General features: G+C 55.8%; 3 protein-coding genes across 5 annotated transcripts; 2 read left to right on the plus strand and 1 right to left on the minus strand.

Moving 5' to 3' along the window:
• Positions 1 to 1,029: 1,029 nt before the first annotated feature.
• On the minus strand, positions 1,030 to 10,640 carry ZNF362 (zinc finger protein 362). Of its 2 annotated transcripts, XM_063417479.1 has the most exons (9): positions 9,861 to 10,635; positions 9,666 to 9,750; positions 4,719 to 4,782; positions 4,339 to 4,585; positions 3,933 to 4,254; positions 3,611 to 3,835; positions 2,713 to 2,791; positions 2,481 to 2,639; positions 1,030 to 2,408 (listed from the first exon to the last, which is right to left on the minus strand). In XM_063417479.1, exons 1-9 carry the CDS (start codon positions 10,045 to 10,047, stop codon positions 2,292 to 2,294), a joined length of 1,485 nt encoding a protein of 494 aa, XP_063273549.1. In that variant the 5' UTR covers positions 10,048 to 10,635; the 3' UTR covers positions 1,030 to 2,291. The 2 variants fall into 2 exon arrangements, with proteins under 2 accessions (XP_063273549.1, XP_063273550.1); XM_063417480.1 differs by lacking the exon at positions 3,611 to 3,835 and having other exon boundaries at positions 9,861 to 10,640.
• Positions 10,641 to 17,737: 7,097 nt separating this feature from the next.
• Positions 17,738 to 24,029, plus strand: LOC134560870 (E3 ubiquitin-protein ligase TRIM62). Its single transcript, XM_063417295.1, has 6 exons — positions 17,738 to 17,917; positions 19,462 to 19,878; positions 20,954 to 21,049; positions 22,040 to 22,296; positions 22,367 to 22,482; positions 22,863 to 24,029. The coding sequence occupies exons 2-6, from the start codon at positions 19,471 to 19,473 to the stop codon at positions 23,411 to 23,413; spliced, it is 1,428 nt and encodes a 475-aa protein (XP_063273365.1). The 5' UTR covers positions 17,738 to 17,917; positions 19,462 to 19,470; the 3' UTR covers positions 23,414 to 24,029.
• A 482-nt stretch (positions 24,030 to 24,511) lies between these two features.
• Positions 24,512 to 25,830, plus strand: SVBP (small vasohibin binding protein). 2 transcript variants are annotated; one of them, XM_063417297.1, is made up of 3 exons: positions 24,512 to 24,642; positions 25,444 to 25,565; positions 25,645 to 25,830. In XM_063417297.1, the coding sequence occupies exons 2-3, from the start codon at positions 25,446 to 25,448 to the stop codon at positions 25,729 to 25,731; spliced, it is 207 nt and encodes a 68-aa protein (XP_063273367.1). In that variant the 5' UTR covers positions 24,512 to 24,642; positions 25,444 to 25,445; the 3' UTR covers positions 25,732 to 25,830. The 2 variants fall into 2 exon arrangements, with proteins under 2 accessions (XP_063273367.1, XP_063273366.1); XM_063417296.1 differs by lacking the exon at positions 24,512 to 24,642 and having other exon boundaries at positions 25,021 to 25,565.
• The last annotated feature ends 271 nt before the right edge of the window (positions 25,831 to 26,101 follow it).

A 26,101-nucleotide genomic window follows, 5' to 3' on the forward strand; every position in this document is an offset into this window, starting at 1 on the left:
CCCATTTTTTCTCATGTAAACTGAGGCAGCAACACCGGGATGGGACTTCTGTGGGCAGTGGGAGCAGGTTTTGGTGGTGTGTTACCTGTGTGACCCTGAGGATCCTCACTGCCCCCCAAGTTGGGAGGTGGGGGTGATGTTCTCCTCCCAAGAGTCTGTGGTGACAGTAGGACCCTCCACACCTCCAGGTGACCCCCAAGTCCCAGTGGTTAGGGGGCTACAGGGTCTCAAAGTAGGTGAGATGGGAAGGGGAACAGGAGGGGATGTGGTATCATGTCCCTGGAGATGGTCCTGGGGGGTGACACATCCCTGGAGCTCATGGGCCTGGTGAGGGGTCCCTGCATGTAGCAACCTGACTGAGGTGTCCCAGAGGTGGTAGTGACATGGCCATGGTGCAGTGTCCCCAAGCACTGATGTTGGTGGTAATGTGTCCCAAAATCTGATAAGCATAATGGTGAAGTGTCCCCAGAGTTGCTGGCCACGGTGGTGACGTATCGTTGGAACTGGTGGCCTTGGAGATGGTGCCCACTGTGACATGTCCCTGAGGCTGGTGGCTACAGTGCAGTGACCCCAGAGCTGTGGCCATGATGGATGTCCCTAGAGATGGTGACAGGTTCCTGGAGGGTCGTCAGGTGGCCACACTGAGGTCTCACTGAGGTCTCATTCATGGCTATGGTGAGGTGTCCCAGGCCACAGTGAGATGTCCCCAGCAGTGGTGGCCACAACACACTGTCCCCAGAGCTGGTGTCCCCAGCAGCGCGTGACTCACACTCCCCACCAGGACCAGAGCCACCACTTTCACCCTGATACCAGTGACCAGTCACTGCCAGTCACCAGGCACTGCCACCCACGTCCCTGGGGAAACTGGGGACAAGGCAGCTGCTGTGGATGACCCACAGCTTCACCCTACCCTCCAGCAGCCCCACAGGGACCAGGCTCCCACCTGTGTCCCCAGGCATCCCTACAGGAGAGTCCCCTCCCCCCATCTTTCCCCTTCCCCCCTTAAACACAACCTCCCCGTTTCATTAATTCCTGTTCTGGTCTTTTTTTGTTCTTTTTTATTCTCTTTTTTTGGAAAGGGGCTGGGCTGGGGGGGATTTCACTCCTTTTCCACACTGTGAGGCCGTGGCCCCCCCCAGCTTCTCCAGGAACCACACTGCAGGACAGGGGGCTGGCAACAACAGGGAGAGGGGCAACTTTTTGTCCATTTTCTCCTCTTTTTTATCTTTTTTTTTTCTTTTTTCCCCCTTTTTAATAAGGTACCAACTAGCTCTAGGAAGGCCTGGCCTGGCTGGGCAGTGAGGAAAATAAAAAAGCCCCAAAGTTTGGGGGAAGGGGAGAAAAAAGGGGGGGCTAAGTGTATAAGAGACGTATTTACACGGTATTAACATGCTGACAAAAAAGGTTACAATATTGATATCATACAACATCGACAGGAGAAATAATGGGGGGGTAAAAAATAAGAGGATGGGGGGTAAAAATAATAGGGGGGGTAAAAAATAAGGGGATGGGGTTAAAAATTAATAAAAGGTAAATAAAACACCCTGAAAAAAACCAACAAAAAACCCCAAAGAAACGCTGAGTTAAGGCTTAAAAAGTGTATAAAAAATAACACAGTTAATATCCAAAATGAACCAAAAAATACAGAATATAGATGAGTTTGGGGGGAGTGTCCCCCAGCTCTATACAGGGGGTATGTACAGGCAGGCACAAGGCAAAGCAGGGGGACCCCCAAATCCCCAAAAACTGGGGATGTGGAATGGGGGGGCTGTCCCTGGGGGGACTCAGCTCTGCCCACGGCTTCACCCTCAAAAGGGACCCCAGAAGAACACAAAAAACCCCCAAAATGGTTAAAAATCAACCCTAAATGGAGGCGCTTGGGCCCAGAGCCTGGGGGGAAGGGAGGGTGGGGGGTTGGGACTTCCCCTCCTCCCCCAGCTGCTTTTTGCTCCATCCACGGTTCGTTTTTGGGGTGAATTTCTGGTCTTTAGCAGCACCAAGTTCTTGGCCAATAAATATATATATATATATATATATTTGTATGCAAAAACGGGGGGCAGGGCCTGGTGGGGGGGACCCCCCCACACCCCTACTGCCGCCCCCCAAAGAAACCAAACTGCAGAGATTCAAAGTGCTCTGAAACCGTCTTTGGATGTCACCAAACCTGCGGGAGCCGGGCAGGAGCACAGCCTGGGCACGGCCCGCGGCGCTGGGGGTCATGTCCTCCTCCTCCTCTTCCTCCCTCTCCTCTTCCTCCTCCTTATGCTGGGGGGGTCCTGTCCCCTCCCGGCTTAGATGAGGGAGATCCGTACAGGAATGCCGGGCGACTCCGTCCGCTGTGGCGAGTGCTGGCTGACCAGGTGCTCCACCACCGTGTGTTTGGACATGTGCTTCATCAGATAGGTCTCCTGTTGGGGGGCACAGGCGTGAGTTGGGGGCTAGGGGCTGGGGGCAGGTTTTGGGGCATCCCTCATGCTCACCGAGGTGTAGGCACGGCCACACATGCTGCAGCAATAGGCCTTGGCGTGCTTGATGGCATGCGCAGACAGATGGATCTGCAGCGAGGCCGAGTCCGTGTACGCCCGGTAGCAGTTGGGGCACTTGTAGGGCTTATCCTTGTTGTGCTGGCGCTGGTGGGACTGAAGGAACAGAGGGAGTCAGGGGGGAACTCTGGTGACCTGTGCCCCCCACCCCAGGTCCCCTCACACTGACCTGGAGGTTGGAGAGTTGGGTGAAGGCCTTCTCGCAGCCAGGGTGCGGGCACTTGTAGGGTCTGTCGCCGGTGTGGATTCTGGGGACACACACGTTAGGGCACTGTCACCTCCCCTTCCACCACCAGGGACAGTGCTGATCCCATCCATGGGGTCACAGCAGAGTGAGGGGCTACAGTGGGCACAGTGACATCAGTGGCCCAGCAGGTGACAGAGAAGAAAGAGGGGAGACATGGTGCTGAGAGATGGGGGTTGGGAGAGGATGCAGGTGCTGGAAACTGAAGGTAGTTGGGAGGATGAGTGTGGAGGAGATGGACTGGCATGCATGGACAGATGACCATGGTGGGGTCTGTGAAGGTGCTGGGCACATGAGGGCATGGTGAGGATGAAGAAAGTGGTGGGAAAAGGCACAGTGGAGATGGCTGAGCATGGTGGGGGCAATAAAAGTAATGGAGATGATGAGCATGGTGGTGAACGTGGTCAGAAAGAAGGTAATGAAGATAATGGAGGTACTAGAGACTATGAAGCTAGTGGAGATGTTGAGCACAGGGGGGATAATGAAAGCTGTGGAGTCAGATTGGCTTGGTGGAGATGATGAGCATGGTGGAGCCCATGGAAGTGCTGAAAATGATGAGTGTGGTAGGGTTGATAAAGGCAAATGGGAACAGCCAGTGTGGGGGGGAATCGATAAGCACAGTGGGAGTGACGAGTATGGTGGAGACTATGAAGGTGCTGAAGATGATGGGGGATGATGATGAAGGAGATAATGGCAGCAGGACCAACAAGCAGAGCAGGGCCATAAAGGATGTCAGGAGAGACTGGTGGGTTTGGGGTGCCCGCCTGCCCCTGTCCCTGGTCAGCAGGAACAAGTGTCCCCAGCCCCTCAGCGGGGCCCTCACCGGGTGTGCTGCTGGAGGTGGGAGAGCTGGCGGAAGGACTTCTCACAGTAGGAGCAGTGGTAGGGTTTGACGCCCAGGTGGATGCGCAGGTGCTGGGCCAGGTAGGAGGCATTGGCGAAGGACTTGGAGCAGTGGGGGCATTTGTGGGGCTTGGCCTCTGTGTGCGACTTGGAGTGGATCTGCATCTCCGACTTGGTGAAGAACGTCAAGGGGCAGACCTTACACCTGGAGGGTGTGGGGGAGAACCCCGCAGGGACCGGGCTGGCGTGGGGGGCTCCCTGCCATTGCCCCCAGCCCCCACAGCGGGCGGGGGTGTGCCTACCTGTATGTCTTCCCCTCTTTGGCCGTCTCCCCTGAGGCCAGGATGGGATAGGGCACCACCAGCACTGGTGGTCCCGAAGGGTTTTCCGCCTTGATCTTCTTCCGGCCCCGCTCAGCCTTGGGTGCTCCCAGCAAGCCGTGGCCCTGGATTGTCTTGATGGAGTCGAGGAGGGGGGGGCTGGTGATTCCTGAGATTAGGGTGGGCGAGGAGGCGATGAGGCGGCTCTGGCTGGTGGAGGTGGGGGTCGAAGGGGTGGTGGTCCCTGTTCCTGGGCTGGATTCCGAGGTGCTAACGGCCGGTGCACGGGATGCCAGCCCCAACCCTAGCGGGCAACGTGACAGAGTATTAGTCTTGAGGGGATCCACATCCCCTCTGCACCCCAGACTGGTGGCACCAGCAGCGGTACCTGTGACGGTGCTGGTGGCTGGTCGGGCGTGCAGGGCCACGTCAGGCTGGGGCACGGCCTGGGGGTGCAGCCCTGGCACCTGCTGCAGCTTTGGCAGGGACATGATGGACTGGCTGCTCTCAGCAGGTGAGGGGGGCACTAGGAGGGGCTGCTGAGAGGCCACCGAGGTGGGAGGCAGGTGTGGGGGGCGGATCTTCTCCGCCATCAACTGCTCCTTGATTTTGTTGATCAGGACCAGGTTGTCCAGCTGAGGGGGGAGAAGGCAGAGAGGTGGGTGAGGGCAGAGGAACTGGGATCCTTGGGACCCCCAGCCTCCCCCTCAGTGTTCTCCACATCCATTTATCCTCCCTCTTCCCAAAATCCCAGTGCAGGGGTCCTACCTGGCTGGGCATGGTGGGAGGGGGCGGCCAGAAGTAGGGGTTGTTGAAGCGAGGCTCCGCCATCCTGGGGAGAGAGGGGGGTGGTTATGGGGCATCACTGGCCGCCATATGGCCCCCCCACCCTTGCACCTTGAACCCCCCAACTCAAGATGCAAAACCCAGACTCTGAGCAAAGGCAGGGAGCAGATGGTGGGGGCAGGGCTGGAGAACCCCCTGAGCATCTTCCCAGATGAAAACTCCTGTAGCATTAGAGGGACTCCAAGCACCTGCCCGCTTCCAAGACCACAAAACACCAGTGAGTGCACTAGGACACAATTCCGAAAAAGAGGAAGCTGAAATTTGGAGAAAACGCCCAAATCTCCCGAGCTCTGGAAGTATTTCTCCCATTCAAGAATGGGTTAGAGGTGGATGGGACACTGCCATGGGAGAGGGTGAGCCCAGCAGCAATGAGTACACATTGAACCCAACAGCAATCCCAGCTGAATCCCCCCCAAAAATATGCCTTCAAAGCCAAGTGAAGTGCCTGTGACACCCAGGAGTGGCTCAATAGGAACACCTGGAACCAGCTGGGCTGGGAGATATGGAGACGCTTGAAGGTGTTGGGAAAATGAATTCTAAATCCATCTTTAGGTAATGGTAAACATCAAGAAGGGGGCAGCAAAGGAAGATCCCAGCAGAGCAGCTCAGCATGACCAGGGATCACCATCCTGGCAAATCCCATTACGGGGGCACGAGGGTAAGCACCTACAGGACCCTGGTAAGATGTATGGGAGATCTGGCTACAAAATAAACCAGGCCATGGCCAGGACAACCTAGAGTGATGCCTCCAGTGAAGTGCATCCCCATAAGCTTCAGGGGGGGCAGGATTTGGGAATGATGAGCCTTCCTCCTCTTCCTCTTCCTTCTCACTTGTTGCCCAAGGTTTCAAACACAATCTGAGCTCTCTATAGGCAGGTGGGCAGCACCCAGAGAAAGGGAATCCTGGTCCCAACCAGAATGTAAGATTCCAACAGCTACCGCCTGAAGAGGCTGTGGGATGGACTATCCCCATTTTGGGGGGAAACCAAGGCAGGGAGGAAGGAGCCACCCGCCCCATGCACTTTGGAGCAGCCTGGCACAGGACAAGGTGTGTTACAGGGTATCAAGGAATGGGAGCAATTTCTCATGGCAGACCTCAATACCATAGCCTGTTCAGGACACCACCCAGACATCAGCTTTGGGAGTTCCCCTTCCCAGTCTTGAATCACTCCAGGTCACCTCCCGGCTGCTCAAGCACTAAATTTTAGGGTTTTGAAGTGATAGCAGGGCTGGATCCCAGCAACACAGGCAGAAGCAAAGTCTCGCTTCATGCCACAGAACAGGAATTCACTGGGGATGTTAAATGCACCTTCCCATGCACGGACATAGCCGCTGCCAGCTATTTTGTGTAATTATATATGTGCCCACAGGCCGCCCACAGCATGCATTTACCCATTGGCTACGTGTGTGTGTGTGTGTGTATACACACACATATGTAAGATCTCTTGGGATGAGGGACGCCAGTAACAACATCAGGGGCTGGACACCAGGAATCAGGGATATAAACAGAGCTGGCAGCAGGGAGCAGGTGGGCTCTGAGACCCCTTTGCAGGACCAAGGACCCCGGCACCGATCTCCCACCCCAGAGCAGCCGTGGGAAAACAGGAAACCAGAGCTATGATTAGAAAAGGGTTTTTTGGAGCTGATCCCCCATCTCAGCAGGTGCCCCATGACCTCTGTCCTTCCCATCCGTCCATCTGTCCATCCTTCTCCCTGTCCCACCAGCATGCTGGGCTCCAGCGGAGCCAGCAGCAGCACCCAGACGGATCAAAGCCACCAGCGTGGCCCCCAAACCAGCAGCAACCCCTACACCAGTCCCAGGGTCCCTCCTGCAAAGCTGGAGGGGGCTGGAAAGACACAAAGGATATTCTGGGGAGAAAAGCATAAATTTCACGTGTTTCCCCACCCCCACCTGAGGAGGACTTACTAAAGAAATGAGAAATTATTTGTAAAACCACCACAATCGGAGCTGGATGAACAAGAGGAAAGAAATGGTCAGCGTTGCCAAAACAATTATAAAAATCCCTGTTCCTGTATCGATTTAATGTTACAAATTGTGTGGTGTTTCGTTGGGAGCGGCATCCCCTTCTCTGGGGCTGGGAAACAGAGTGGGAGGGGGAAGAAAGCAGATGGAAAAAAAAAATATATATAAACTCCCTTTTTCTCTATTCTCAGCTAACTATGAAGAATGGAAGCTGACATGCAGCAAAGGTGGAAAAAAAAGAAAATCCATTAAAATGGAAATTATGAAGGGTAGGGAATGCTGCGGCACGTCTCCCCCTGGCTCTGCAGGGGGGGTGGTAAGGCTCTCTGTGCCCCCCCAGTTTCTGGCTGGGCAGGGGGAACTCTCCTTGGGTAACATCTCCAGTGGCATGGGGTCCTGTGATCCAAACCATGGTGGGAAGAGCCCCTGACATCCTCCACAGGCACCAGATTTGGCTGTGAGGGGTTGTCAAAGGTTAACCCCAGGGACAAGGTGGGTACCCAAGGCATGGTGGAGACCCAAGCAACCCAGCCAGAGGAGAGAGATGTGGGAAGAGCAAACAAGAAGATGCACAGAGCCCCAAAACCATGGGCTGAACCCCAAATTCCCCAGAACCACACAGTACCCGGCGTCACTGCTCAGCCAGGCCAAGGGGGGAAGCAGCAGCACCCTAAAAAGAGACCAGAAGCCTCCCTGCCTCCACACCCATGGGGAGGGAAGAGCGGGAGAAGCCGGCAAGCCAGGGCTGGGGGTGGCGAGGGGAGTGCGGGGGCGCTGGCAGCGAGGGGGCGGCGGTGCCGGGGCCGTCAGGGTCGGCGGTGGTTGGTACTCACAGGGTGGCCTCTGGAGCCAGGTGGGCGCAGCTGCCTGGGGAGACGTGTCGCTGAGGCTCCAGATTGATGGGAGGTAGATGATGGCACGGGTGGGCACGAGCTCACTAGAGCCTTCCAACTTCCTACCCAACTGCCGCTAAGTCAAGCTACAGTTCTCTAGGGAACGCCTCTACCTTGGCAGCCCTCTCTGTCTCGCCTTCGCTGAAATAAAAAGAAACAAGAGATTTCTTTTCACGGCACCGCTGAGAGAAAAGGGGAAGCTCCCAGGGACCGGCGAGTGACCACCGACCTGGTACAGCCTGAAAGTGTGGGGTCTCAGAAGTGAGGGGAGGGATTTGGGGTGATCAGAGCAGCACTCAGTAGCTAAACGTGTCCTCGACCAAGCAAGACACAGAGTTTGGTGTCCCCAAGTATCCCAGCAAGAGCATCAGGGCAGAACTCCCACTCCCCATGCCAAGCGGCGAGCACAGGAAAGCCGGCGGTGGCCAGAGACGGCGCATCGGGGAGAACCAAGTGAGGGATGGATATCCCATGCACGTTCCCCCACCCAAATCCCTGCACATCCTTCCCAACACAGGCCAGAGCAGGGATGGTGACACTGGCCTCGGCATGTTCCTGGGCCAGCGAACCCAGCTCTGCCTTGCACCATGCCTCAGTTTCCTGCCCAAAACACAAGGCCATGGCCCCTGTCCCCTCTTAAGAACATGGGGTTCCTCTGGGGTTCACCTGGAGCAGGAGGAGTTTTGGAGGGAAAGCAAGTACCCATCCACAAAACCTGTGTCCCACAGCCACCAGGGTAGGAACCGGCATCTAGCACCATCCTCGGGGAACGCACATCCCTCCCTGTCCAAACTGTCCTCATCCAGGAGGGATTCACCCCAAGGCAGAGGGGGCAGAAGGCGGGCATAGCTGCAAAGCAGGAACGCTGGGCGAGCCCCCAGTGGCTCGGGGAGGGGGTGGCCTGCACACCACAAGAATTCACCCAAGATGGAACCAATTAAACCCCAGCTTCCGCCCCCCGAAGGGCCCTGGGCTGGGGCTTCTCCTTCTGCATTTCCAGCAAAACCAACCTAAAATGAGCCCCCAGCCTGGACTGAGAGTCCCTGTGCAGGAAAAGGGGTACGCAGGGCAGGGTGAGGAGCCAAGCACCAGTGGCAAGCGAGAGGTGAGGCAAAGCCACGCAAGAGATCTCCGCAGGGTCCCCAATTCAGGGGTGGAGGAGGAGGGACCAGGATGGCAACACTCCCAAAAGATGGGGGCCAAGGCAATGTGACCCCAAATCCACAGCTTGGGTCCAGTGACCCAGCAGAGTGGACACAGGGACAGCCCGCAGGGAAATCCAGAGCCCATGGCGTGACACACCAGATACAGGGCACACATGTCCCACAAAACATACCACTACCCAGCTTGGGGGGTCCTGCTCCCCCAGACCCCAAGTACACCCACCCTCCAAAAGAGACCAGCCAGGCACCCTGCAAGGCAAAGGCAGCACCACAAACCAGCCTGGGGGCAAATGCCCATCCCCAGCAGAATGAGGGTGTCACCCATGGGTGACAGCACACAGGGAAACCGAGGCACAGACAGGGGATAACCCCGAGGAGGGAGTGAGAGCACCGGATCCAACATGCGCATGTCATGACATTATACCCAATCACCAAAAATCCACATTTTTAAGGGAAAAAGCAGAAGGTGGAGGTTGAGGGTGAACGTTATTATTTTATGCATATAAAGGCACATTTCTTAAAAGGCAAATATCAAGGGGTCACACATATGCCAGGAACAGGGTCCCCTCCCTGAAGAGGGAGCAGGCAAGAAGTCCCTCACACCCCAAAAATACCCCAAAAAAATACCATGCCCCCACTTATACAGAAATATATATATCCGTGTATAATACCTGAATTCTGGTGTGCATATATATATATTATTTGTATAAGCACACGTACAATTACATGCATGCACATTGTTATGTTAGATGCTATTTTAAGATGTAAATGTACAAAAGCAAGAATTTTTTTCTCCCTGTGGTCCCCTCCATCCAGCCATCATGCCCACCTCTGCGAGTACTGGCGTTGCTTCCCCTTATCCGCGTCCATCTCCAGCTCTAGCTGAGACCGGGTGCTGCACGTGGGGCGTTTTTCTACGGGGGGACAAGGAGGAGGACAACTTCACACACCCCGAACCCCCCGCCAGCCCCCGGCGCGCGAGATCCCACAGCGGAGGAACAAAAGCGAAGCGGCTCCAACCTACCCGACCCGTGGGAACGTGGGGATTTGCCTGAAAATAGAGAGAAAACAACAAAAAAACAAGGAAAATAAAAAAAAGTAATAAAAAAAAACCAAAAAAGTGGTTTTTTTTTAATAGTCCCGCTCACCCCTAAGCTGTTGGGAAAGCTGAGGGATGAGGAGCTGGCTGGAAAACTGGGGGTGAAATCCATCCCCTCGCCCTGGACCCTCCGCCTCTCAGCAAACCGCACGCCGTGAGGGACTTAAAAAACTTTTTTACCTCTCTGCTAAAATATCACTTTATAATCTCAAAGGCCTCGAGCTCGAAGCAGCTTTCACCTGCTCCATCCTCCCTGGGTTAAAAAAAACCCGGCTGCTATCCAAAGGACTGCAGGCTTGGGGGGAAAAAATAACCCAACAAGGAGCATCCTCCAACCTTGATGGGAGAAAAAGAAATCGTAATCATGAAATTCATCATTCCTGGGTTCAAATCCATCACTGTGGCCACGCCGGCTCTAAGCTCCCCCCCCCAGGCCCCCCGACGTGGCCGGGAGATTATGGATGTATAAATAGTATACGGCTAAATATATGTTGGAGAGGGACAGGCAGACCTCTGGGACACAGCCACAGAAATTTGGGTCCCTTGCTAAAGCTGCCGCATTCCTGCCAAAAACGCCATGAAAAAAACCTCCCCCCTCCGTTAGACCTTCCAGCCAGCGAGACCACTTTTCTAGACAAAACCAGATAATGCAGAAAACAGCAAAGAAAAGGAGGAAAAGAGGAAGAAGAAAAGGAATTAAAATGGTGAAAATTACAATAATGGTGATTATGATGGTGGTAATGATAATATTCAGTCCCTGCACTGCTTCTGCCACCCCCTGTAAGGAAAAAAAGTCAGAAAAAAAGCCAAGAATGCATAAAAAAAAGCAACCCCCCCCCAAAACATGCAACATCCACAAAAATAGGTACGTTCAGCTGCAATTAACTTTTCCATTAGACCATCCAGAGGGAAAGAAAAAGGGAAAATCCTGGTAAATGGGTATTTTCCCCGATGTCCCCCCCCTTTTCCCCCCTTTTCTCTCTCTCTTTTCCTTCTTCTTCCTGCTTGAAGGGGGGGATAGTGGAATAATGATGATAATAATGAAAAAAAGAGGTGGAAAAAGGCGAAGTTTGGTTAAGTGAAGTTGAAATCCTCAACCTGGGAGGGGATTTGCGGGGGGGGTGGTTTGCCAGACAAAAAGGCCAGGGGATGGGGGTGGAAGGGGGGGTTTGGGGAAGGGGGGATGGCCCGGCTGGGTGCTCCCCCCATCCCCCCTCCATCCGCCGCCTCTCCCACATTCTCAGACGTTTTTATTAAAATTCGCAGACAAAAGGCAAACAAAAATGGCAGCCCCGGCTTATTTTTAAAACGCTAGGACGGGGACGCCATGTTCTGCAGGGCTGAGGGGAGGGGGAAGGGGGGGTGAGGGGGGAAAAAAGGAGGGAAATTTTTAAAAAATATTGATTTAGATGAAAAATTAATAAAAAGCAGCGCGAGGGTTGGGGGGAGTGTGTGAAGGTTCCCTTTTCCCGCTCGCCCCCGGGGTGAGGGGGGTTTCGGGGGGTTTTGAGGTGTTTTGGAGAGGGGACGGGGGGGTGGAAAGGGAGGGATGAGGGATATAAAAAAAATAAATAAAGCGAGGGGGGGAAGGTAAAAAAAAAAAGACACTTCCTATACCGACAGCCATGGTGCCCCGCCGTCCCGCCGGCTCCGCCGCACGGAGGAAGATGGAGCCCCGCGCCGTCCCCCCGCCACCGCCCCCGCCCCCGGCCCGCCCGGCCCCGCCGCCGCCACCGCCCGCCCAGGGACGGGCTGGGCTGGGGCACCCCGGCCCGAAGGGGGTCCCCGGGGCTCGCAGCTCCCCGAAACCGCCGCAGTCCCAGGAGAGCTCCGCAAAGCGCCGCAGCCCCCGGTTCCCTCAGGCCCAGGAGGGGTCGCCGGTGTCCACAGCCCCACAAGCCCTCTTGGCTCCCCAAACCTCGTCAGCTCCCCAAACTCCCTCAGGCCCCACAGCCCCTCAGCTCCCCGTTTCCCGCAGCCCCGTCAGGGCTCCCCAAAGCTCCGCAGCCCCTGGTTCCCTCAGGCCCGGGAGGACACCTCAGTGTCCACAGCTCCCCAAACCTCCTCAGCCCCATCAGGGCTTCCCGGTTCCCTCAGCCTCCAAAACCTCCTCAAGCCCCGCCATCCCCCTCGGCCCCAGCAGGGCTCCCTAAACCTCCTCAGCCCCGGAGAGGGCTCCCCTGGGTCCACAGCCACCCAAAGCCTCCTCTGGCCCCCAAACCTCCTCAGCTCCCCAAGACCCCTTAGCCCTGTCAGGGCTCCCTGGTTCCCTCAGGCCCCCAGATCTCCTCAGCCTCTCTGGTTCCCTCAGCTGCCACAGGTCTCCTTACCCCCCCAGATCTCCTCCGTTCTCAGCCCACCACACTCCCTCAGTATCACCAGTCCACCCAAATTTCCGCAACCCTCAAATCTCTTCAGCCCACTAAGTTCACCTCAGTACCCCCCAAATCTCCATAAACATCCATTTTTCCTCATGGTTCTCCTCATCCATTTTCCAACCCTGGTTCTCCTCAGCCCACCCAAAATTCCTCAATGCCCTGGATCCCTTCAGTTCTCTTCTGGCCCTGCCAAGTCTCAGGCCCTCAAACCTCAACCAGGCGGTTCCCTCACTGCCTTCAGGACTTCTCATTGTCCTCTCCTCCCCAGATCTCCTCAGAATCCCCAAAATCTGCTCAGCACCTCCAAATCTCCTCAGTCTCTCATTTCCTTTTAGCTCACCCAAAGATCCTCAAATACCCAGATCCCCCTAGACCTTCAGTTTCACTCAGAACCTCCAAAATCTTCTTAGATCCCTCAAATCTCAGACACCCCCAGATCTCCTCAGACCCCCAGTTCCACTCAGATTCTCCCAAATCTCCTCAGATCCTCCAGATCCCTTCAGTTCCTTCAATTCTCCTCAGCTTCCTCCAGCCACCCCCCAAATCTCCTCACCCCCTCAGTTCCCTCAGCACCTCCAGACTCCTCAATGTCCCCATCTCCCCAAATCTCCTCAGACCCCCCACAAACCCTCAACCCCCTCCAAGTCTCCTTCCCTCCCCTAAAACTCTTCTACCTGATTTTCCTCAGCCCCTCCAAAAGCTCCTCACGCTCACAATTCCTCTCATCTCCCCTCAAGCTGTCACCCTTCCATTTCCCCTCAACCCACACAAAGCTCCTCAGAACTCCTGATTCTCTTCAGCTCCCTTGGTTCTCCTCAACCTCCCTGAACTCCCTTAGCTCCCCAAATCTCCCCAGGTCCCAGCCCTTCCCACTTTCCCTCACACCTTGCCCCGTCAATTCCACTAGCCCCGCTTTGTTCCCCTCAGCCCCTGTCTCTGCTTCTGACACCCTCAGCTCCATAGCCCCCTCAGGGACACTCTCAGTCCTCCCTGTACCTCCTCATCCCTCTGAGGATCCTCCCATTTTCCAGGAGGTCTTCAGCCCCTCTCAGGGTCTTGCCCAATCTTGAGGCCCCTCCAGCTCATCTGTGGGTCTCTTGCAGCCCCCCAAATCCACAGACACCACCCATAGGGGAAGGAAAAGAGGGGCAAATCCCATCCATTCCCCTTTTCCTAAATTCAGGGGATTGACCCCTGGAGCTTCTGAGTTTCCACTTTAAAAATTACTTTAAAGAAAAACCCACAAAATTAAGGCTTATTTTCATGTTCTCCTGAAATGTTCTGTCACAGAGGAGGAGGAGAGGAATGTCCTGAAAGGAATGGTGCTTCCAAGAAGGTGGGAAATGGGAAAGAATTTGGGATGCGATGGGACGGGACGGGATGGGCATACAAGAGGTCTCCACCAGAGTGGGCATCGCTTTGCAGCTGCCCAGGGTATCAGGAGCCCCTGGAACAGATCCTGGCCACAGCAATGGAGCTGGGACAGAGGCACCATCCCCTGTGGGACCTCTGGGCCTGTCCCTGGCACTCTCCACATTCCCACTGCTCAGTCAGCCCTCCAGCTGGGATCCCCCATCACCCAGCACTTCCCCATCCTGGAAGGTCCCCAGATCCATTAATTATCATGACTCAACCGAGAACCTGAGCCAGCAGCTCTAAAACTCCCTTTTAATCTGATTTTCAGATATTGACACCCAGAAGTTGCCAGCTAGCATTGGTGTCACCCCAAAACGGAACACCGAGAGAGCCTGGATCCCCTTAGAGCTTCCTTATGTCTGAGCTTGCCCTCCCTGGGTTAATTTCCATCAGGGCTTTCACTTCTGCTGTGGGATTTTTTCCCTGTGATTAAGAAACTGGTGGTTTTTAAACCTCGGCACCAATTTAGGCATTTTCTGATTTTTTTGCAGGGGGAGTGGAGTTATCCAAGCCCAAATCTGCATTGGGAGGTGATGGCATGGGTCACTGCTGAGCTTGTGGGATCAATCACAAAGGATTGGTGAACATCTCCTGGGATTTCCTTGTTGGGACTGGCTGGGATAAGTGACACTCCAGGCTTTTTTTCTGACTCTACTTTAAGTGGATTAATCTTGGATGTGGGAAAGGGGCCCCTTTCCTGGGAAGGTGGTTGGTATGCAGGGAAAAAAAAAAAAAAAAAAAAAAAAAAAAAACCAAAACAAAAAAAAAACCAACAAAACCCATGCTCAGCTCCATCCCAGGCTGGAAAATGAAGGAAATTAGTGCTTGCCTGCTGAAAAATATGATTCCAAGGCTGCTTTTGCTCCTACGATAGATCCAACCGTGATTAAAAGGAATGGAAGGCAGGAGTGGAAGGAAATCATACTGGAATCACCACCAGAGGGTTTCGGCAAAGCCACGGGGCCATTAGACCTGCGCAGAGCAGTGTATCCTTCCCATTCCAGCAGCACCAGGAAGCCAGATCCATCCAGGACCTCCATCTGACTCAGCAGAGAAAAGCAAATTTTTATGGATGGCAAACTTAGGGTTTTCCAGTGAGAAATGTGGTCCTGGAGTGGTGATAATGGGATCCTCTAGAACTTTTCCAGTGTTCCCAAAGCCTGTGTCCCAGATCATGGCACACCAGAAAGGGAATTCTTTGGGAAACACCTTCATCCCACCCACCTACTTGTTTCCTTCTCCAAAAATTATTTGTTTTCCATTAAAAAATTATTGAAAGCACCTACCATAGTGGGCTCCCCTGGAGTGGGTGGGCACACCAGGCATTGGGCGGTATTTCCAGTGCCCAGCTACCTAGATGAGAGAAAATGCTTATTCCAGGCTTCTTGGCATTAGCAACCCCAAAAAGTAGGTTTTTATCCCTGGATTGGCAGAGATGGGGAGTACAAAGGGCTCTGTCTGATGCTGGTGTGAAGCAAACATGGAGGTTTTGGGATGTTTAGTAAATGCTGGGGAAAAAAATCCCCTGAGGTGCCAGAATTTCCCATCTCCCTGCAAAGGGGAGAGCCCTTGGGCTCTAATTAGGTAACAAGTTAATTAGGATTAATTAGTTACTGTTTGCAAAGCACTGCAGAGATGAGACGTGTCCGTGTGGGGCAGCTTCCTGCTTCCTCTTTGGAGGAGTGCACGATCCTCCTCAGGAAGGGGATCCATAAACAAAATTGGGATTAAACCCAGTGGGGTGGTGCACTCCAGGAGCAGGCACCATTCCAGCAAGGAAGTCTTTCCATGCCAGGATGGAACCACACATGCCAAGAGCCAAGCAGGCACGTCCCAGCGTGCCCATCCCACCAGCAGCAAGAGGGAACATTCCACCGCTACAGCTCCTCAGGGCCTCCCTCCCTTCCCGCCAGCATTCCCGGCACACGCAGCACACGTGGGGAGCAGACAAGTTTTCCCTGCCCACCGGCTTTGCCAGATCACCCAGACTCTTGCCACATTGTGGAATTCTTCAGCCTGCTGGAACCACAGCAGGGAAGGGCTGTGTATCCCATAAAAAGATTGGGAATCAAGGCATGGTGGAACTCCCCCAGCTCACACAGTGTTTACCAGGAGGTAACAAAGCCAATTTGCTAATTAACTGGGATTAATTTCCCTGTTTGCCCAAACCACCCTGTGGTTTCTCTTCATTGTGCAATGATCTGTCAGGATGAGTGTTGGCAGTGCTGGCTGAGCACCACGTGCTCCGGTGGGATGATGCTCTCCATTGCCCCAAATTCCTGGAAATTTCAGCCAGATGCTTAGGATACAATTAAATAACCCATTAACTACACGAGATGGGATCCTCTAGTCCCGAATCTGGATCTGGGGTGAAAAAAGGAGTTTTCCTTCTTTTCATGGTTATTTGATATCATTCCAGCCATTCCTCAGTCCCCAGAGGGTCCCAGAGTGGAGACATGACCTGAATTCTTAAGGCAGGAAAACAAGCAGGAAAAAAAAAACAAGTCCATGTGGGTTTGTTATTTTTTTTAGCTGTTTCCAGGCTTTTGGGGCCTAGCAGGAAGAGGAATAGAGCAGATGATTATTTCCTGGAAGGGGATGAGGATAACCAGGAGATGGGGTGTACCTGAGTTAGGGGGAAGGAAAGGAGGGTGCCAGCAGTGGGAGTGGGGTGATACAGCAGTGAAAGCCAAGGAGTTTGTTCCTGTTGGCTCCTGGCCAGACAGTCGCACCTCTTCCCAAATACACAGCTCAACTTTCCCTAAGGAACTGTGACCCCTTCCCCACTGCCCCCTCCATTCTCCAGCCCCCTTACCCTCACCCTGCAGTTCCTCCTTTGTCTCTCTGGCCCCTCAAGGGGGGAGTGAAAGATCCCTGGGGATCCCAGGGGGTGGAACCCTCATTATGGAGCAGACACTGCTGCCACTGGTCCCAACTGGTCCTGACTGGCCCCACCACAGCCAAGCATTGTGATGACACAGTAGATGCCTGGCACCCAAAACTCCTCTCTGTGATTTTTGGCTAAATTGGTACATTTGGGGGGAGAGTGGTGTTTTCTCAGCAATAGGTTTGTCAGTGTCAACTGGGGGGTCACCTGGCTCCAGTCACTGGTGGGTGCAGAAAACTGAGAGGAAGAGAGGGATAGACGGGAGGGAGTACAGAGGGAAGGAAGGATGTACAGGATGGATAAACAAATGGAGAGACAGAGGGATTAAGGGCTGGACAAGAGAAACTGGTGGGCAGGAGAGCAAAGTTTGGATGGATGGATGGATGGATGGATGGATGGATGGATGGATGGATGGATGGATGGATGGATGGATGGATGGATGGATGGATGAAGGGACAAATGAGGGGAGGGAAGGATGAAGAGATGAGAGTCCAGGGGGGTGGACAAATGGATGGATGAAGGTATTAAGGATTGGATGGGGAGATGGGTATACAGGGTAACAAGGAGATGTGGAGGGATGGATATAGAAGGACAGAGTGAGAGAGGGAGGAAGGAGTGGGTAGAGGGATGCACAATGGGAGGCATGGATGATTGGACAGAGGGATGGACAGAGAGATGGGTACATGGACAGATGGATGGAGAGAGAGACAGGACAGACAAATGGATGGATAGAGAGATTAAGATCTGGAAGGGAAGAAGGTTGGACAGAGGACCGAGTGGTAGGTGGAAGGACAGATGAACAGAGGAAAAACAGACAAATGGAGAGATCAGAGGACAGAGGGACAGAAAGACGGACAAATGGATTGATCCAGGGCTGGACAGGGAGATGGCTGGGTGGAGGAAAAAGGGATGGACGGAGGGACAGATAGGGATAACAAAAGGGCCTATGGTCAGGATGGGCAAGGGTCAGTGCCCGGCTGTCTGGACAGACGGAAAGGACACAGCTGGCGAGGCCGTCGCCCCTTTAAGCGCCCCCCACGGGCGGCCTATGGTACGCGCCGGTGAGGCCGCGCCGCGCGGGGGACAATGGGGTGGGGGCGGGCCCAGTGTGGGCGCGGGGGGGGGCGGGCAGGAAGTGCCGCGCGGCCGCGCCCCCTCCTGCTCGCCCATCCCCGGCCCGTCGTGGCGGGGCCGCTCTTGAGGTGGCGGCGGGACCGCGGATCCCACCGGCACCAGCACCGCGGAGCCCACCGGCACTCGGAATCGGGCACGGCACAAGAACAGCACCGGGCTCCGGCTGGGTGAGGGCACCACTGCTGGCAGCTGAGGGAGATGCGGGGTGGCATCGGACGGGGGTTGGCGGGGACCGTTCTCGAACCCGGGTCCTGTCGGGAGTGGAGGGGCGGCCTCGACCCCGGGGCTCCAGTGCAGCCGCCGGCAGCCACAGCCCCGATCCACCCAAATCTAGCTTCAGCCCCGACCCCTCCAAGTCCAGCCTCACCCATGGCCCTCAAATCCGGCTTGAACCCGACCAACTCAAATCCAGCCTCAATCCTGACTCCCCAGACCCAGCCTCAGCCCGGACCCCAAATCCAGCCTCAGCCCCACCCACCCCTGTGGCCCTAATTCAGCCCCATCCCTGCCCCCCACCCTTCAGCCTCAGCCAGGGCCCCTGATGCAGCCTCAACCCCACCCCCCAATATCATTGGTATCCCCAGTTCCCCCTGTCAGAACACCCTGCATGGTCTGTATCTGATTCACCTCCAGCCTTATATCTATTGCAACTCTACTGTGTCCCCTCCCAGTGTTGCTCTGATCACCTCTATCCCAATTCTACCCTACTACATCTTGATGCTCCCAGTCCCCCACTGCACTCTGACCTCCCTCCATTGCATCCTGATCCTCCTAATTCAATACCTCCAGCCCCCTCATTGTATCCTGACTCCCAGTTCTCCCCTTGCACTGCAACTCTATTGCAGCTTGGTCCCCCATTGCAACCCTCTATCCCCCTGTTGTGGCTTGATCCTCCTGTTTTCTCCAGTGTGACCCTCCCAGCATCCCCAATTGCATCCTGACCCCCTGTTCCCCCTCTTCGTAAATCCTCCAGCCCCCCACTGCCTCCTGACACTCCCATTTCCTCCCACTGCAGCCCCTCCTGCCCCCATTGCATCCCAACCCCCACCTTGCTCCCCATTACAAACCCTGCACCCTCCCATTCCCACCTGACCCTCATCTCCCTTATCATCCTCACCCCTACTCCTCCATTCCTCCCAACCCCAAGTCCCCCCAGTCACCCCCTCCCCAAGCAATCCCCCATCCACCCCCTCAATTCCCAACACTAAGCCCCCACTCATGCTCTCACTCTTAACTTCCTCTCACCCCAAACCCTCATTCATACTCTCCCCACAGAACTTTCCCCTCAACCTCCCCGTACCCCCATCCGTCCACTCACCCTCCCAACTTGCCCTCCCAAGCCCCTATTCATCCTCTCACCCTCATCCCAAGGCCTCCATTCACCCTCTCCACCTTCAACCTCCTCCCATCCTAAGCCCCATTTTTAGTCTCCCACCTCAAACCCCATTATTCACCCTATCCCCATCAATCCAAAGCTTTCACTCATCCTCTCCCCAACAACCTCACCCCACAACTTCTCCTGCCCCAAGCTCCCCTTTTACCCTCTCCCCTCTGAAGCCCCCTCATTTATCCTCTCCCCTGCACCCAAAGCCCCCTGTTCACATTCTTCCCATGACCTCACTCCCCCATTCACCCTGTCCCCCCATGATGGGGACAATTCCCCCATTCATGCTCTCCCCAAGTCCCCCTGACCCTGTGCCACTCTGCCCAGTCCCCAGCCATGGCGTGCAGCCTCAAGGACGAGCTGCTGTGCTCCATCTGCCTGAGCATCTACCAGGACCCGGTGGGGCTGGGCTGCGAGCACTACTTCTGCCGCCGCTGCATCACCGAGCACTGGGTGCGCCAGGAGCCACAGGGCACCCGTGACTGCCCCGAGTGCCGCCGCACCTTCCCTGAGCCCACGCTGGCCCCCAGCCTCAAGCTGGCCAACATCGTGGAGCGCTACAGCGCCTTCCCCCTGGACGCCATCCTGGGGGCCCAGCGCAGCCCCTTCCCTTGCAAAGACCATGAGAAGGTGAAGCTCTTCTGCCTCACCGACCGTGCCATCGTCTGCTTCTTCTGTGACGAGCCAGCCATGCACGAGCAGCACCAGGTCACCAATGTGGATGATGCCTTCGAGGAGCTGCAGGTGGGTCCCTGTGGGATTCCTTGCCCTGAGGGGCTCCTTGGGGCTGCTGTATCTGGCTGATCCCTCTTGCCTCCATGATAGTGCCCTTCCCTTTTTTCCCTGCACCTGTCCTGAGGCCATGGGGATCAGTCCTGTGGCTTCTTCCCTTCTATCCGTCCCTGCACCCTTTCTTTTCCCTCTCAGGGCCAGGCCTGTGCCTTCCTTCTGTATGTCTGTCTGTCCCTGCACCCCATCTCTCCCCTTTGGGCTCAGTCCTGTGGCTTTTGCCAGTCCATCTGTCCCCTATCTTTTCCTTCTTTTCCTGTCATTCTTTCTGTCCCTGCAGCCCTCCTGTCCCCATGGAGGTTCAGAAGGGTCAGTCTCATGGCTTCCTCTGGTCTGTCTGTCCCTGCACCCTCCTGTCCCTGTGGGAGTCATCCCTGTGCCTGTCATCTCATTTCCTGTCTGTCCCTATGTCTCTGCGCCTCTTCTTTTCCTTGTCAGGGTCAGTCCCATGCCTTTCCCCATCAATTTGTCTGTCTCTGCATCCCTTCTGTCCCCATGGGGGTCAGTCCTGTGACTTCCTCCTGCTCCCTGTGTGTCCCTGCACCCTGTATTTCCCTGCACTATTTCTCTTCCCCGTTGGAGTCAGTGCCACGGCTTTCTCCTGTCTGTCTGTTGCTCAGCCCTCTTGTCCCCACTGCAGTCAACTCCATGCCTTCCTCCCATCTTTCTGTCTGTCCCCACAGCATTTTGTTTGCATCTCATCCCTCCATCCATCCCTCCATCCATCCATCCATCCATCCATCCATCCACACTTCTCCCGCTGTCCCCCTGGGATCCCCTTTCTCCGTTGCCACTGGGAGTCCTTGGGAACCCTCAAATCACCCCATGGCTGAGCTGCCTCCCAAGGAGGACACTAATCCAGGACCTGTTACCACTCACCCCAGGCAGGGCCCCTATTCCACAGGGACCACCCGTGGCCTGGCCATCCCACAGCCCCGTAGTCCCATGGTTGGTGTGGGTGGGAAAGCTCCCTCTGGGATCCCTTGTCCCCCAAATCACCTATTTATGGATTTTGCCTCCTTGTCCCCAGCGGGAGCTGAAGGAGCAGCTCCAGGGGCTACAGGAGAGCGAGCGTGGCCACACAGAAGCCCTGCAGCTCCTCAAGAAGCAGCTGGCTGAGACCAAGGTACATGTGGGGACACCACTGGCAACCCTGGGGAGCCCCCATTTTTCCACAGCCCCCCAAAGCAGAATTGGAGTCTGCTCATTGCCACCCCAATGACACCCCAACCCTGACCCTCACCAGCCTGGTTTTGGGACTTCCAAACACTTCAAACTCTACAATTTCATGGATTTCCTGATTTTTTTCCTTCTGTGGTACCCCAATGGGGCTGCTCATGCCTCTGTAATTTCCTGCAGTATTGTTTTGATTTATCTTTTTAATTAATTTGATTAATTATCTCCTCACTCAGGGGTTCAGTGTCTGGTGAGGTTCAATTTTCTCCCTGTCCCCACCAGCAACTGAGGTGGGATTATTTTAGATTTTAGGGGTTATTTTAGTTTTGTGGGGTTTTTTTTCTTTTTTTTTTTAGTTTAGGTTGGTTTCTTGGGGGTTTTAGAGGTTTTAAGATGTAATTTGAGAGGTTTTGGAGTTTATTAGAGGGTTTTAGGGGGGATTTTAGGGTTTTTAAAGGGTCTCTTTAAAGGTTCTTTAAGAGTTCTTTACGAGCTCTTTAAAGTTTTTTTGGAAGTTTATTCAGGGTTCTTTTGGAGATTGTTTTAAGGTTATTTCTGAGGTTCTTTTAGGTTTCTTGGGGAGATTCCTTAGGGTCCTTTTGTAGGGTCTTTGGGAGTTTCCTTTAGGTTTTTTGGGAGGTTCTTTTAGGGTTACTCCAGGGTTCTTGGGGGGATTCTTTTAGGGTTCTTTTAGGGTTCTCTGTAAGGTTCCTTGGGAGGTTCTCTTAGGGTTCTTTTAGTTTTTTTCAGGGAGGTTCTCTTAAGGTTCTTTGGGTGGTTCTTCTAGGATCCTTTTAGTCCATTTTTCAAATCCACCCTTGTAGCTCCCAGAATTCCCTGATCTGATGCCCTTTTAGATATTTATTTGGGGATTAAGGAACTAACTCATGGAGTGACCAGCAGAGCTTTGGGTGCTCCTAACCCCCCGTTGCGCCTCAAGTCCTCAGCCAAGAGCCTGCGGGTGACGATCGGGGAGGCGTTCGAGCGGCTGCACCGGCTGCTGCGGGAGCGGCAGAAGGCGATGCTGGAGGAGCTGGAGGCTGACACGGCGCGGACGCTCAGTGACATTGAGCACAAGATCCAGTGCTACAGCCAGCAGCTCCGCAAGGTCCAGGAGGGCACCCAGATCCTGCAGGAGCGCCTGGCCGAGGCAGATAAACACGTCTTCCTGGCTGGTGTGGCATCCCTCTCCGAGAGGTGGGTGGCAGTGAGGGGATGGCGGGGTCCCTGGTGTCACCCCCACCTCGGCACTGTGTGTTCTCCACAGGCTGAAGGGAAAGATCCATGAGACCAACCTGACCTATGAGGACTTTCCCACCTCCAAGTACATGGGCCCGCTGCAGTACACCATCTGGAAATCCCTCTTCCAGGACATCCATCCTGGTGAGGGCACAGGGGTGGGGGAGTGGCGAGGGATGGGGAGGTCACCAGGGACAGGGACACACCAGTGAGGGCTGGGGAAGGGGACATCGCTTGTGAGGGAAGGGGATGTCACTGGCAAGGGATGGAGACATTACTGCCAAGGGTCTGGGACATCAGTGATGATGAGCAGGGATACACCAGTGAGGGACAGGGATATACCAGTGAGGGACAGGGACATCACTGACAAAGGATGAGCATGAGGACAGGACATCCCAGTGAGGGATGGGGACAGGGCCACCCCAGTGACCTTCCCCCATGCCAGTTGTCACCCTGGTGGGACAGAGCACCTGTGCTGACTCTGGGGCTGCACTAACTCTCGTTTCCCGTCCCTGCTGTCCCAGTGCCAGCAGCGCTGACGCTGGACCCTGGCACTGCCCACCACCGCCTCATCCTGTCGGACGACTGCACCATCGTGGCCTACGGCAACCTACACCCGCAGCCACTGCAGGACTCGCCCCGGCGCTTTGACGTGGAGGTGTCAGTGCTGGGCGCCGAGGCCTTTGGCGCTGGGGTGCACTACTGGGAGGTGGTGGTATCTGAAAAAACCCAGTGGATGATCGGCCTGGCCCATGAGGCCGTGACCCGCAAGGGCAGCATCCAGATCCAGCCAAGCCGCGGGTTCTACTGCATCGTGATGCACGACGGGAACCAGTACAGCGCCTGCACAGAGCCCTGGACGCGGCTTAACGTCAAGGGCAAGCTGGAGAAGGTGGGCGTCTTCCTGGACTACGACAAGGGGCTCCTCATCTTCTACAATGCCGACGACATGTCCTGGCTCTACACCTTCCGGGAGAGGTTTCCTGGGAAGCTGTGCTCGTATTTTAGTCCTGGGCAGAGTCATGCCAACGGGAAGAACGTCCAGCCGCTGCGGATCAACACTGTCCGTATCTAACGGGAGTTTTTGGGGTGTTCCCCCACCCTGCTGAGTGTTTTCTCACTCTAGGAACGGGTCCCGGTGCTGGGCAGGATCTGGCATTCCGCCCGCTTCTCTTGGTCCTGTGCTTCCAGGGAATCCCAGTGTGGGAGGCTGGGATATGGCAATAAAGGATTTGGAGAGAAGGGGCTGGGTGGTGGAGAGCCCCGGGGTGGGGGGCTGGGCTGGGGCCACTGTGGTGTGCCATGGCAGGGGTCTGTCACCATGCTAGGGTGCCATACTGTGCTGGGGTCATTGTGCCCTGGTGTGTGGCACTGTGCCGTGGTGTGCTGTGCCATGGCAGGGGGCTCTCACCGTGTTAGGGGGTACCGTGGGTGTCACACCGTGACAAGGGGTCACCGTGCCTGGGACGTGTACTGTTATGTGTGCCACATGTACTGTGCTGGGCCATGCCGTACATGCTGTGCTGGGGCAGGCTGTGCCACAGTGTCCCAACCCTGGACAGGGCTCCGTGTGTCACTGCGTGTATTGGAGTGTACAGAGGGGATGTGTGGGAGCTGGGCTGTGTAGGGTGGGCTGTACAGAGAGTTTGCTATATGGGGCATGGGCTGTATACAGGAGGTGGTACAGAGGATGTCCTGTGTGCCAGGGTATGATATAGAAGGGGTGCTCAGTACAGGGAGTATGATATGTTGGCATGGGCTATATAGGGATATGCTGTATGTCGGGGGGGGTTATATGTAGGGGCTGGGCTGTATAGGGGTGTGATACATAGAGGTGGGCTATATTGGGGTATGGTATATGGAGGGAGATATCTCGTGGCTATGTGGGGCAGTGTTAATTAGGGGTAGGTTGTACAGTAGAGTGATATGGCAGTGATGTTTAGGCCTGGGCGGTGTCAGGAGTATGGTATAATAGGGGAGATATATAGGGGGCAAGCTGTACAGGGGATGAGCTGTATATGGATATATGGTGATATATAGGGGTGGGCTATTTAGAGGAGCGCTAGGTAGGGCGGTGGTATGTCAGGGTGGGCTGTACGGGGGGCGATGCCCAGGGAGTGGGACAGCAGCGCCAGGGAGCCAAGGACGATGGAGCGCGGGGGCACCGCCAGCAGCCGCGCCCGCCCGCCAGGCGGCGCTGTGGCAGCCGGCGCGCGGGGTGCGCGCGTGCGCTCAGGGCGGGCAATCGAGCGCCGAAAGGCGGAAGCGGTCCGCTGCCATCTTGCCCCGGGCAGAGCTCCTCCGGTACCGGGGAACGCGGGGGTGCCCCGGGGCCTGGGGGAGCGGGGGGCCTGAGGGGCTTGGCGGGGGGACTGGGGAGATCCCGGGGCCCTGGAGGGGACTGAGGCGTCACTGTGGGCCTGGGAAGGACCTTATTGGGCACTGAGACCCGGGGGTTGCGGGTCTGGGATGCCTGTGGGTTTGGGGGAGGCTGTGGGGCACGGGAGGCGCTGTGCGGGACACTGAGGGTGGTGGGGTTTGGGGGGGTTATGGTTTTTGAGGGGCTAGGGAGACTTGCGTCAGTGGACTCTATGGACAGTGGAGTGCAGGAGGGCTGTGAGGACAGAGAGGGGGTTGGGGGGCTTTGGGATAGGGATGTCTGGGGTTCGGGGTGCTCTGGGACCGATAGCGGGCAGGGTGCTAGGGGGCGAAGTGTGAGGAGATGAGGCCACTAAGGGGGCTAGGGAGTGGGGGGTGACAGAAGCCTTGGGGGGCCCCTGTGGGGGTCAGAGTGTCTCTGGAGGTGTGACAGCACCTGAGAGACTCAGGATAGGTTGGGGGGAATGTCTCCCCCAGGATGTTGGGGCGGGATGAGGGATCCCATGCGAGGCCACGGATGGGCTTGAGGGTCTCCTGTGAGGCTTAGGATGCATTTGGGGGTCACCTATAAGGCACACCTCTGGCACCCAGGATGGATTTGAGGGGAGCCCCCATAAGGACGCCATTGGGGCACTCCATGGGAGCCTCATTTGCCTGGGGGTGTCACGGACATGGGGGCCGTGTGGGTGGGTCCGGGGTCCCCAGGTGACCCCCCCCGTGTCGCAGCCATGGATCCAGGCACGGGGCCGCGGAAGGAGCGGCCGAAGCCGCGGGAGCCAGCGGCGCGCCTGGAGAAGGCCAAGCAGAGGTCGGCCCAGCAGGAGCTGAAGCAGCGGCAACGGGCGGAGGTGGGAGCACGGGAATGGGGAGGGACACGGCCCAGGGCGCGCCAAACCCCCTTTGCCATCCACCCTCTCCCAATCCCAGATCTACGCCCTGAACCGGGTGATGACGGAGCTGGAGCAGCAGCAGTTCGACTCCTTCTGCAAGCAGATGCAGGGATCCGGGGAATGACAGCCTGGCCCCTGCCCTGCCCCCTCCTTTTCTAACCCCCTGGTATTTATTGTCAAATCACCCTTTTTATATCAATAAAATCTGTGCTGGTTCTCGGTCTCCTGGCTCCTGCTTGCTGTGGGTGGGAATGGTGTGGGGAGGCCAGAGCAGGGCCAACGCCAGAGCAGCTGTGGCGCCGGGTGCCAGCTCCAGCCATGGCCCCATCCCAACATTCCCTGTTGCAGGGAAGGGTCCTGCCCTCTCAGAGTTGGGATTTATCCCGGGGGAATGCAGCAGGAGCCACCTCTCGCAGCTGCTCCTGCTGCCAGAGCCAACCCGAGGATCCTGAGTGTTTCTCCAGCACCAGGTTTGACCTTCGCTTCCTTCCTCC

The sequence above is a fragment of the Prinia subflava genome, chromosome 21 (genome assembly GCF_021018805.1).
Source record: "Prinia subflava isolate CZ2003 ecotype Zambia chromosome 21, Cam_Psub_1.2, whole genome shotgun sequence".
In the NCBI taxonomy this organism is placed as follows: Eukaryota; Metazoa; Chordata; class Aves; order Passeriformes; family Cisticolidae; genus Prinia; species Prinia subflava.